This window comes from Zeus faber (assembly GCF_960531495.2).
Source record: "Zeus faber genome assembly, chromosome: 15".
Lineage (NCBI taxonomy): Eukaryota > Metazoa > Chordata > Actinopteri > Zeiformes > Zeidae > Zeus > Zeus faber.
The window spans coordinates 17,067,786-17,080,285 of record NC_137194.1 but is presented as its reverse complement, the minus strand read 5'-3'; the positions used below and the strand labels follow the sequence as shown (position 1 = coordinate 17,080,285).

The 12,500-nt window shown below is 45.8% G+C and overlaps 1 protein-coding gene across 1 annotated transcript in view; it reads right to left on the bottom strand.

Moving 5' to 3' along the window:
• LOC307241218 (inactive dipeptidyl peptidase 10) overlaps positions 1-12,500 on the bottom strand; it is a gene marked incomplete at both ends in the record, with an annotated part of 24,195 nt that overhangs the window by 9,135 nt on the left and 2,560 nt on the right. The window contains 6 exons of the mRNA XM_080015256.1: positions 165-246; positions 881-933; positions 5,151-5,222; positions 5,887-5,981; positions 6,418-6,513; positions 7,367-7,481. Of these exons, the coding sequence (XP_079871382.1) occupies positions 165-246; positions 881-933; positions 5,151-5,222; positions 5,887-5,981; positions 6,418-6,513; positions 7,367-7,481 (513 nt within the window). The remainder of the gene's footprint in view (positions 1-164; positions 247-880; positions 934-5,150; positions 5,223-5,886; positions 5,982-6,417; positions 6,514-7,366; positions 7,482-12,500) is intronic.

The following is a 12,500-nucleotide window of genomic DNA, read 5'->3' as shown; positions in this document are numbered from 1 at the left end:
TGACAACGTGGTTCAACGTCAACCGTGTTTGTGTGTTCTGCCGAAGTTGGTATTCCAGATAGTATTAGCTTTCAAAATTCTGAGAATTTTTCCCAGAACAATAACAACAGTGTTTGAACGGGCCCCCTGGACCCCTAAAAATAACAAGCAAGTGTCAGGCTTACCAGCTGGTTCCCCTGAGGGCCCCAGGCGGCGTACTGAAGCGCTGCCTGCTCCCTCCCCGGTGGGCTGAGCTCCACAAGATCCCTGGAACACACACAAAGACTCCGACGTAAACCCTCCATGCGGACCGTCCCGTTTTAACCCACTGGCAGAAGGAGGGAGAGGGAGGACCTCCGGGATCCAGTCCATGCCCAGGCCCTGAGCTTTGTTAAGGAGAGACTTTGTGAGAAAAGGGAACAAGATGCCGAGTGGAAGAAAAGACAAAACTATGAATGGGGCTGGTTCATGCAAGGGTGCAACCTTTCCTCTTCGACCTTTCACAAATTGTATCTTCCAGGCAAACATTTTCTAGCAAGGCATTCTCAGGCACACCGATCAATAGTCCTGCTCGAAAGTCCCTCCATCACAGCCTTGCGCGAAGATACAGATTCCTGGTTTCAACCACAGCGACTATGGAGACTCCCACTGTTGGAATGATGCTGGAGATGATTGTCAGGCAGTTAACTGAATAGCACATTATGAACTCTGACCTGGATATTGAACCCGGCAAGTTCTTTAACAAAGAAGATGTGTATGTTTGGCGGGGATATGGCGTTCTTTTTTTTTTTGTTCGATGGGGACACACTTGACGGAAGTCGTTTTAGTCTGCGGGCCTGCTTGCATTGGCAACGATCATGCCCAGTGCAGCCCATGCAAGAGCATTCACAGTGCTACCTACCCATCAGCCACAGCGTAGGTAGCATAGGAGGCTGTGAAGGACTGAGAGAACACCTGAAAGAGGTAGAGCACATGGTGCACACAGGTGTGCTGCACTTAGCTGAGAATACACTAAATCACACACACACACACACACGCACACACACACACATGCGCGCGCGCACACACACACACACACACACACACACACACGCGCGCACACGCGCACACACGCACAGACACACACACACACACACACACACCCTCTCTCTGCATGCATTAGATCCATATTAATGCAGGCACGTTAACTGCATATATACAGAATCTAATGAGAACGATGCTCATGTCAGCCTTAAAATGGGGATCACGAAAGCCAGGTCGGCCATTTTATTCACATTTCATCATCTCGCGGATCAGATACGATTAATACGGAAGCTAATACCAGATCGCCTTTACAGCTCGCTCTGAATGAAAGAGACAGGTTAACATTAACGACATCATGTAATTTGTGGGAGAGCAGAGACTGTGACGGGCCCTTCTGAGCGAGGAGCGTAATTGCAGCTAACATCCTTCCCCAGTGACTGAAATCCATGATGGCGACTGTTCTGCATCCCTGACACCGGCATCAGCAGATCACTGATACTTAAATTAGCATCGAAGAAGACTGCAGTTCAGAATCAATGACTGTTAAGGTGTGTGTGTGTGTGTGTGTGTGTGTGTGTGTGTGTGTGTGTGTGTGTGTGTGTGTGTGTGTGTGTGTGTGTGTGTGTGTGTGTATGTGTGTGTGTGTATGTGGGCGGGTGTGCAGGTGCGTGTTAAATGTAATTGATCACAACGCCACCTGATTAATTCTTGGTAATATATTGATCGCTACCGTTCTTTTCTTGAGTCAATATCGGGAAGCATGCCATTTGCCGCCTGGCCTCTGAGAGTCCCTAAAAAAGTTAAATGTCCCAACTTGTCTACCGCACAGTTAACAATGAAATGGGATTAAGCTTGCATTTCTTTTGGCCCCCCTCCCAGCTATAAAATGCCGGGATCAAGGAAAAGGCCGGAAGGAAAAAAAAAAAAAAAAAAAAAAAGCCTGCGGGGACATAAAAGAGAAATAAACAGCGGCGTCGTTTTTCGAAATGAAAGTGCAAGCTGTGCAGAGAAAGACAAGTTGGTTGTTTGGTTATTGTTTTTTTTTTGCGGAGCCAGGGCTTTGCCGCAGAAGTTTGCATTACACCGCAGCTACGTCATGGGAGAGGCCATCAACGCAGATTATCTGTGTGTGTGACGGCGAGAATAAGAGAGAGTTGGCAGAGAGAGAGAGAGAGAGAGAGAGAGAGAGAGAGAGGGTCTAGGAGAGGCAGAGTAAATTCTAACGCGGCTGCCAAGTATGTGTCATAAATCCTCCAGATCCCCCACCAACTCCTTGCCACCATACCGGGGTGGGCGGCGCGTTCACACGTGGGATACGGCGCAGAGATTACAATCGCCAGGGAACGAGGGCAGATATCGGCTGCTATTGGCTCCCGCGCACTGCAGGACACGAGGAAAAGGGGGATAACAGCCCGGCCCCCTCCAAACCCCCCCAATCCTATTGTTACAGCATTACAGGCTCCACACTACGCCCCCCCTTTCGGCGACCAGCGCCCGGGATGCTGCCGTCTGCAGCAGATACGACAAAACACAATTCCGTTTTTTCAGTCCTGTTTAAATCCCGCTTTCATGACCACGACGTGACTTCCGAGTCGTCCATGTCGCCACCTGTCTGATTGAACCCCAAAACCCGCCTCCCCCGCCCACACTCATATACTGTATGGCGGTGGAAAGATCCGGGTTCAGAGAGACAAATTTCCACTCAGGGATTTCGGGTCAACCGCGCCAATCAGCAACAATCAGTGCATTTACTGAGTGAAATCAGCGGGACCTGGCGAGAGAGAAAACACGGCAGGACTGCTACTTTCTGAACCTGGGATTGAGATCGGAGGTTCTCTCAGGTGAATTCTGCTTTTTTGGCGGCTTTTTATTTATTTATTTTTTATTTTTTGAATGTGGCTATGCAGTACCTAACTCACGTCTAATTCTACTCCCTGAAACAAAATCCATTTTATTTTTCGCCCACCAGGTGCACAAAACCTCCCTTAAGCCTCAAGAGCTAATACAAAATCCTGAGAAGCCTTTTAACTTCACCCACGGCTCACTCATCCATTCCCCCCCGATTGCAGCTCGCTCCTTTTAGCATCTCTGTCATTCTTTTATACCCGTGGTGATTGATTTTTCGATTGGATGGGGTACCTGAAGGTGAACGGTGCAAATCACATTTTTCTTTTCTTTTTCTTTTTCTTTCTGCGAGTGGATTTCTCTCCCCTGCTCTAAAGCACTCTCTCTCTCTGTCTCTCTCTCTCTCTCTCACTCTCTCGCTCTCTCTCTCTCTCTCTCTCTCTCTCTCTCTCTCTCTCACTCTCTCTCTCTCTCTATCTCTCTCGCCCGCTGATTGTCTGCCATTCAGAGCAGCGCGCAGTTCCCCTCACCAATAAGGGAAGCTGGCGATGGCTGCAAACTGCTTCAGTCAGCACCCGCCCACCCCCGCCCCCCCAGAGATGGACAAGAGGAACTCCCCCGCTCAAAAGACCCACATCCACACAAATACATATATATATATATATATATATATATATATATATATATATATATATATATATAAAATATATATATATATATATATATAATTAATTATATTCCAACACGAATACCTATGGTATTTGTGTTTTTCTTTTTTGTATTTTAGTATCTTACAACAGATGTAACAACCAGTAAATCATTTTGTCAAAACGTGTTGATTACGAATGCTCCTTCCATTGATAGATACAGTAGATAGATAGATAGATAGACAGATAGATAGATAGATAGATGGATAGATGGATAGATGGATAGATAGATAGATAGATAGATAGATAGATAGATAGATAGATAGATAGATAGTCATCCTCCCTGATCTCCCAGTATTTATATTTGTTTTCATGTTTTATGTTCATCTGGTCATTTCCTCATGTCACGTCACTGACCTCCATGTCATTTCAGATCCGCACATTCCCTTTTGCTTTGCTGTCACTCCCTTACCTATCTGTTTGCTGTACCTTCAGTCCGAAAACCTCTGCCTGTTCCCATGGACCCTGATTCTCTGCCGGTTTCCATGGACCCTGATTCTCTGCCTGTTTCCATGGACCCTGATTCTCTGCATGTGCCCATGGACCCTGATTCTCTGCCTGTTCCCATGGACCATGATTCTCTGCCTGTTCCCATGGACCCTGATTGTCTGCATGTGCCCATGGACCCTGATTCTCTGCCTGTTTCCATGGACCCCGATTCTCTGCCTGTTCCCATGGACCCTGATTCTCTGCCTGTTCCCATGGACCCTGATTATCTGCCTGTTCCCTGCCGGATAAGTTTTCCTTTTCGACTGATCTCCTGGTTTTGACCCCTGCCTGTTTTTTTGGAATAAAACTTGTGGTCTTTGACTTCTTACCTGGCTGTTTTTGTGTCGTGCTTATGGGTTCATGTCCGTTCTGAGCCAGTGAGCGTAACATAGATACTGTAAATAGAGGACTTGGTTTAATAATGCAAATGATCTGTTTGTTCTCCGTATCGCTGCAGCTAAACCCTGGTTACAAACCACATGCGAGTGTGTGTGTGTGTGTGTGTGTGTGTGTGTGTGTGTGTGTGTGTGTGTGTGTGTGTGTGTGTGTGTGTGTGTGTGTGTGTGTGTGTCTGTGTGTGTGTATGTGTGTGGACTCTCATAAGCTTCTCATTAAAATTCCCCACTGATCCGGCGGGGCGATTTCATTACTGCAGCCCCAACTTTGCCACTCCATCTTTTACAGCCCCCTCCCTCCCTACCTTCCACCATCAGCCAGTTTAAATATTCACTGCCCCATATGTTTCCCCCGTCGTCATGGGGCTGTCTCTTTACGGAGCCACAGAGTGCTGCATTGGCACAATCACACTCGCTCTCCCACTCCATCCCTCCCTCCGCCTGTTGTGGTTCCTTCCTCCTCCTCCTCCACCACCACCCACTGACTGGTTTAGGATGTGATTACTATGCATGTTGCTGTTGTTCCACGGTCACCGGTGGCCTCGCAGACACCTAACAAGGCTGCAAAGGGAGCGGGGGGGAACAGATTGTTTGAGATGGAGAATTTATTCTCATGCACGTCCTCTACGGCCCCCCGGATCCGTTCGCTTACAATTTTTCCGTTACGTTTCCCTTCAATCTGACCACGGCAGGGAACTTGGACCAAACTCACCTGTCGCATATTATACGCCAAGAGGACGAACCTCTTGTCTGCGGACACGTAGAATTTATTCGCTCCGAGGTCCTTGGGGGGAAAGAAAACAGAAGAAGGAAACATCGACTTTGAATCTTTGAGCTCACAGTGTTGCGGCCACAGTGGGTCTGAATGTGTGGGAACTACGCTGTGTCTCAGCGAGAGGAGGCTTCATTCCTCATTTCATGTTCCTATTCATGCACAATATATATTTTTTCATTCTCGGATTAACATCAAGCGGTGGTGATGACACACCAAGAGTCACCACTCGGGGGGGAGCAAATAAAGGTGGAGCGACGTCTTCTCAACTTGGCAACGCAACCCCGCGCTTTGGCTCCACGGTAGCGACCTACATAAGCCTGTCAGCGCGAGCCGAGGCGCCGCTCCGAACGAAGCCGCTGCTCGGGAAGTCTCTTTGAGCGGACATGTCGAGGGGCTTCATGCGGGGAAGATCAGCGGGAAAAGAAAACGAAAACGGAGACTCGTGCTGTCACTCCCCCACCGTACATACTGCGCTTTCGCTGTCAAATCTATCTATTTCGGGCTTTAAAATGGCTTTTTTTTTTAAGGTCTGAAGATGTATTCCTTCCCAACCGGAAGTACCTTTTGTAATTGACCGGTCGTTATATTGAGCTATTTGGCCCGACTGTTTCTGTGCGTGCGAGTCGATCCATGCAGAGAGTTTGTCCTCAAAGGTCTGGGGGCTGTGACTCACCAGGGAACTGTTGTCCACCAGGGTGGTCGTCTCGTTACCGTGGAGGCCGAACGACAGGACGTGGCCCTCTCTGCTGCGGAGAGCCACTTCGTGTTCTGAAGACAATAGATACATGTCCAAATTTTACCAAAAACATTAAATAAACAAGCAAACAAACAAATACATTATATATATATATATAAAATTAAAATTATTAAAAATTTGTATAATTTTAATCTATTTATAATATTTACAATTGTATATATACTATTAATAATATTTAAAAATTATATATTAAATATTTAAATCTATATATCTTTTATGAAAGAAAATTTACATAGTGTATGTAAATATTTTCTTAAATTCTGCTTTACTTTTCCTTCTTTTTTATTGTTTGTTCTGGAAGCATTGAGAAACAATGAAAACCAGAATCAAATTCCATGTATTTGTAAGCCTTGGCCAATGAAACAAACAAGCGGTTCTCTGGTTTTTAAGGTGAGATCATTAAAAGGGGATTTGGAAATATTCTAGGCGCAACAAAATGGGTCCTACCATTCAACCACACCACGCAGGGGTCGTGAACTTTGAACTCGTCCCGTTCCAGATCCTCCATGGTGAGGCGGGATCGCAGCAGCAGGTGAGACTCATCTGTCAGTGAGGCAGCGGCACATTAACATTTAGGACATTAACATTAAAGGTTTCGAGTGCACTACATACAGCAAACAGAAAAGCACAGCCCGATAACCCCAAGGCTGAGTGGATTCTTTTGAATATAGAATACATTCATATTAGATTGGATATTCCATCTGCTTTGATTTCATTTCTCTGTCCATATTATTGTTCCTCCACCTTCCCTTCATCTCTCTAAACGTCAATAATCAGATACGAGGACTAGGCATGTCTATTATACACTGCGGATTATACCATTATAATTACACTGTGGTGTTTCTTACACTGGGGCACCCCTCCCTTCTGTCACACATCTTTATTGGACATCTGTTTTTCCGCACAATTGGTTGGCATTACCTTTACATATCAAAATGCAAATTGTACATATTAGTTTACTGGAAAGGTGTATTCCACTTGTTTCATATTTGCTCTCAAGTACACGGTATTGGTATTTATTTTTATATACAGTATATTTATGCTGTCTTGCACAATTTCCTAGTTCTGACGGATGTGGATTGTTGATACAGCGTTTTTTCTTAGATTTAAGATATATTGATTTTAGAGATTTTAGATTTAAGGTATATTGCCTTTTTCATTTTGTCCGTCCGTCCGTCCGTCTATCTGAATGTATGTATGTGTATGTGTGTATGTATGTATGTATGTATGTATGTATGTATGTATATATCTATTAGGTTATTTCTTTTTTTTTTTTGGAATTACCTGTATAGTACCTAAGTTTTGTCCCTGCGATTTCCCCACAGGGAGTTAAAGACCATCTATCATACACCGGTCAAAGCGACACTTCTCTTTCTCTCGTCTTTCCTTCCCTTACCAGGCGTCAGGAGGATGACGGAGAGGATGACCAGCGACATCACCCCGAGAATCACCACCAGGGCGATCCCAATTCCCTTCCAGTTCCGCGGAGGACCGTCTGAACTGCCCAGGTCCTGTCCAGGCGAAGGACACACACAATGGAGAATGTGAGTACACATACACACATACGCAGGCACACACACACACACACACACACACACACACGCACGCACGCACGCACACACACACACACAAACACACACACACACACACACACACACAAAAGTGACAGGAGGGAGCGCAGCAGAGGGAGGAAACATTAGTGCTGCTTCATTTCCACGGCTTTGCAGGAGGGAATTTTGTTCTCTGACAGGCTTATCAGTACAAAGCAAACCATGTTTCACCATGATAGAAATATAGCCGAATTAAACCTATATGTTCCTCAACGGCAGCTCTTCAAGGTTCACGGGTGAAAAATGAATACAGTAATTGCTGACATTAATTTTTGTCGACCACAACCTGGTTCCATCCTAGCCTCAACCCGCCTGTTAAATTGCCATCAAGCCCTGGGGTTTTCATTGAGGAGAAAACGCATCTTGAAAGGTGCATTCTGTTCTTTTTGGTCCAAATTCTTGAATCTCAAAAAATAGGCTGAGACGAGTAGACTACAGCACGAACAACAGGCTGAAGTTGAAGAACCAGGGAGGGAAAGCTTAAAATCAAGGCTCTCTTCTTGCACGTTCACGTCAGGCGATCAGAGGGAGCTTCTGGAATGAGAATGTCACACTATCAGTCACAATTAAACACAATTGCGTTCCGCTCCCCCGCTGCTTCACCCACTGTTCTCATAATGAGCGCTTTGCAGTGCTGGAGCCGCTGGAGTGTGATAGCTCAATCACACAGAAGCCATAAAGCTCAACCTTCATTATAGTCGGCCACCCATTGGCTTACTGGTGTCTGCCCCATCACCTTCTCCCAACCCATGTGTGTGTGCGTGTGTGTGTGCGCGCATGTGTGTGTGTGTGTGTGTGTGTGTGTGCGTGTGGACAATGATTATACAGCTAACAGATTGCTGCTCCTACGTGTTCCCTGGGTGACACCATCTGTCCCTAAAAAAAAACCTGTTATCAGCCAATGCTGCCAAACCACTGATTTGAAACCCTTGAAGCTTCCTTCACACCGAATATAACAAACGACAAGAACGAACCAGGAGTCCGTTCGTGCATACCGGAGAGTCGGATTCCACTCACGAAAAAGCTCTAACGTGCTGCAGTGCGGAATTCCCCCGTACAATCCGTTCACATCGGACTCATGTGACGTTTGGGTCCGATACTATTGCCGACACTACCAGACTACTTACTAACTTGACTCCTACATTAGTCAAGTGTTTTATTGGAACAGGGACTTAAACATAAGTAAATAAGTCAGGTATATAAAATAACATTATTAACGTTAACGTTGGATGTCACCATATTCACGATCAACAAATCTAATTTTTATTTTTATAAAAGTGCAATGTGTGTATTTTTTTTTCTCTGCCATTTTTTTGCGATGGGAAACTCAGACACATTTCATTTTCGCTAGGGAGGGAGGATCTGATTTCGCACTAGGTGTGAAGCGGACTTCGACCTACGCGCCCATGCATTTTAGTAAGTTAAGTAAAAGTGTCAGAAAGCTTCACAAATGGTGTTAATGTGCATTTCCAAAGGAACGTTTCACCTGAGAAGTTGCGTCATCTATATCTTAACTTGATTCTAAGCGATGGAGCGCGGCCAAGGTCCCATCTTTAATAGATCTCCTTGGCTTTGGCACAGGCTTCATAACGCGGCCAAATTAAAGAGACCGCGGGCTGCTCCGCTCTCCTGAGTGTTTTTTCCGCCTCCCCCGTGCCAGGCAGGCGATGAATGAGCCGCGCTCCCGGTATCTCCTCTCCTTATTCGCGTGATTGTGTTTTATCTCATTCTGTCGTCCTCGCAGTGCACAATCTCTCTTTTTCTCCCGGGGAGGACCACCGCCATCCTTCCTTTTGATACGAGCGGGGGGCTGTGCAATCAATACGTCGTTATGTTTTCTGTGATATATCTTCCACTGTCACCGTTTTCAATGTAGTTCATCAGGTTTTTTTATTTCCTGAACCCAAAGGGTGACGGCAGCTATTGGCACTGACCCGGCAGCTATGTATTAAATGTTCAAATGTTTGGTGGTGAACGTTTCCTTGGCGCCCAGTGCTTATAATCTCCCTATAAATTCCTCGGCCCTGGAGCATTAAAGCTGGGGCTATGTTTAATGAAATTCCTCCGCTCGGCTGGTTCCTCCACAGACAGTTTTCATGTCGGAGTCCTCCGTCTAATTATTTGTAACACGAGCGCGAGGAACCTCCTCTTATAATGGGATGCCCAGCACCCATTGTTCCCCAGAGCCCAGACATTATACGACACTCGCAATTAAGGTCGCATCGTAAGACGGAGGACCCCGCGGCGTGGTGAATGAGGTGTCCTGTCACACTTGCAAATGACGCACAAATGATGTGCCGGCGCAGAATTCCCAGTGCATCGTTGTGATTACGAGGAAAGTTGCAGATTCTGGCCGGCCGCCACTCGCCGCGCATATGGGAAATGAATGCGGCACAAACTGCTTGCATAGGTGCAAAGACGGAGAATTGGACTTTGGGACCGAGCTGGTCTGTCTGAGTCACTAAGACGATGGACAAGCAGGCGGATGGAACTCAAAGCAGCTCTTTCTGCTGAGGCAGAGCTAGGCAGAATCATTCATATGTCTCTGCGTGCCGTCTTCAGCGTCCCTCACCCCCCTCTTGTCACTCTCATCCCTCCTGTCCCTTCCGTCCCTCCTGTCTCTCCCGTCCCTCACATCCCTCCCGTCCATCCCATCCCTCACAACCCTCCTGTCCCTCCCATCCATCCCGTCCCTCATGTCCCTCCCGTCCCTCTCATCCTTCACGTCCCTCCTGTCCCTCAAATCCATCCCATCCCTCACATCCCTCCTGCCCCTTACATCCCTCCTGTCCGTCCCGCCCTCACCAATCGATCGCTCAGGAATTGGGACTAAGCCTTGATGAGGCTGGACAAAGACTTATGTGGCTCGGTGTCATGAATCCTCCCTGATCTCAGAGCATTTATACTTGTTTTCGTGATTTGTTTTCGTCTGGTAATTTCCTCATGCCATGTCACTGACTTCCATGTCATTTCAGATCCGCCCATTCCCTTTTGCTTTGCTGTCACTCCCTTACCATCACCTGGTTTCCCCCGCCTACAGATCATTACCTTGTTAGTCCCTCAGTGTAAATACCAGTCCACTTGCCTTTGGTCCCTGCCAGATTGTCTCTTGTATTACGCTGAGCTGTCCTGCAACTGCTACCTGTTTGCTGTACCTTCAGTCCGAAACCTCTGTCTGTTCCCCTGGATCCTGATTCTCTGCCTGTTCCTTGCCGGATAAGTTTTCCTTCTCTGGCTGATCTCCTGGTTTTGACCCCTGCCTGTTTTTGTAATAAACCTTGTGGACTTTGACTTCTTACCTGATTGCTTTTGTGTCGTGCTTACGGGTTCACATCCGTTCCGAGTCAATGAGCGTAACACTCAGCCATGCAAAGCAGCCCTCTCCATGTTTACTGATAACTCTCACAGAGAAATTCCATGGAGAGGGGGTTTTAGAAAGAGTTAGCTGTACACTTCGACTAAATGAGGGGATCAATAAGGTTTGATATTGACCGCGGTCCAGAGGGAAATAATTAATACGAGCATTGTAGCCTGTTACAGGAACTTTCATAGACAGAGCACAGGATAACACACTTTCTGGCATTGTATCACACCTCCTAGTGGAAAACAAAGATCATGTCCACGCTTTTAAACTTAAAAACTTTGCAATTATAGAAAAATATTTTGAGGTATTTTTTTATGGACAAAGTAGAAATAAAATCCAACACCTCTACTTGTATTGATTGGCTTCACACACTATTCAAGGATTCCATACCAAATACAATAACTGGAATCCGTACAACAATCCAATTTAACTGGCGGCCTAGGAGGGCCACACCGATGTGGGCTTTTCCTCAGCGATAGTGTCTCAAAGCAATATGCATGTCGAATTTGCATGTCGAGAACGTGGCCCCCAAAAGAACATACGGTGTATTGCAGAGGGGTCCTGCACAACACTATGCGCCACAGCAAGGCTGCAGAGACTCCGTGCAGCACTAAGAAGTCATAAATTAAACCCGGGAGACCTCCTTAACACCATCTCCTCCGTCTTTGAGGTGAGGAGAATCCCACACTACGTCCCACATAAATCACTCAGAGCAAATTCACAGAGAATCCACACCCTTAAACAAGCAGTAGTACATGCTATAACCGCCGGTATGGACAGAAAGGGAGACTATGTGCGGATTAATAAATAAGCTCCTTATGCTACGGTTGGTTTTAATTGCTCTTAGGGGAGAGGTGTAAATTAACATGTAACCCGTGTACCGGTGTGCCTTGTCGATATCTCTGCGTGCCACATGTGCATCATTAGAGGAGGTTGTGACTTCGGCTTTGTTAGGGAACCAACATGTGGAAGTTATGACATATAGAAGAAACTGATGTTTTGATCCATACATACACAGGAGGCAAATTCTCACACCTAACACATTGTAATTCTACTCTCACTGCTCCCTTTTCTTGAATCTTGAATCTTGAATCCGTTTTGGTGTGGCAGGTGAATGGTATGGTTTTCTCTCAAGTGTAATGACATTGCAGTATAATATATGACTCAAAAGTAAACCTGCCACTTCAGAGCCTTTATTGCTGCAGAGAAGACCTTTTTTTTATTTCATTTTTTATTTTACCTTTATTTAACCAGGAAGTCCCATTGAGATCAAAAAACTATTTCACAAGGGAGACCTGGCCAAGGTAGCAGCCATACAAAATAAACTATATAAAACACGTACATTATATACAAATAAACAATAAAACTGAACGACAGCTATTCAAGCACAATGGCCTCTCAAGAAAAGCAATGACATTCCTCCCTCACTGCATTCTTTATGATACGCTTAAAATCATTAATAGATATGAATGTTTTTTCATTTAAGATATTTTTGGAGCTTATTCCATGACCATGGTGCATGGTAAGAAAACGCTGTTTTGCCAAAGTCTGTCAAA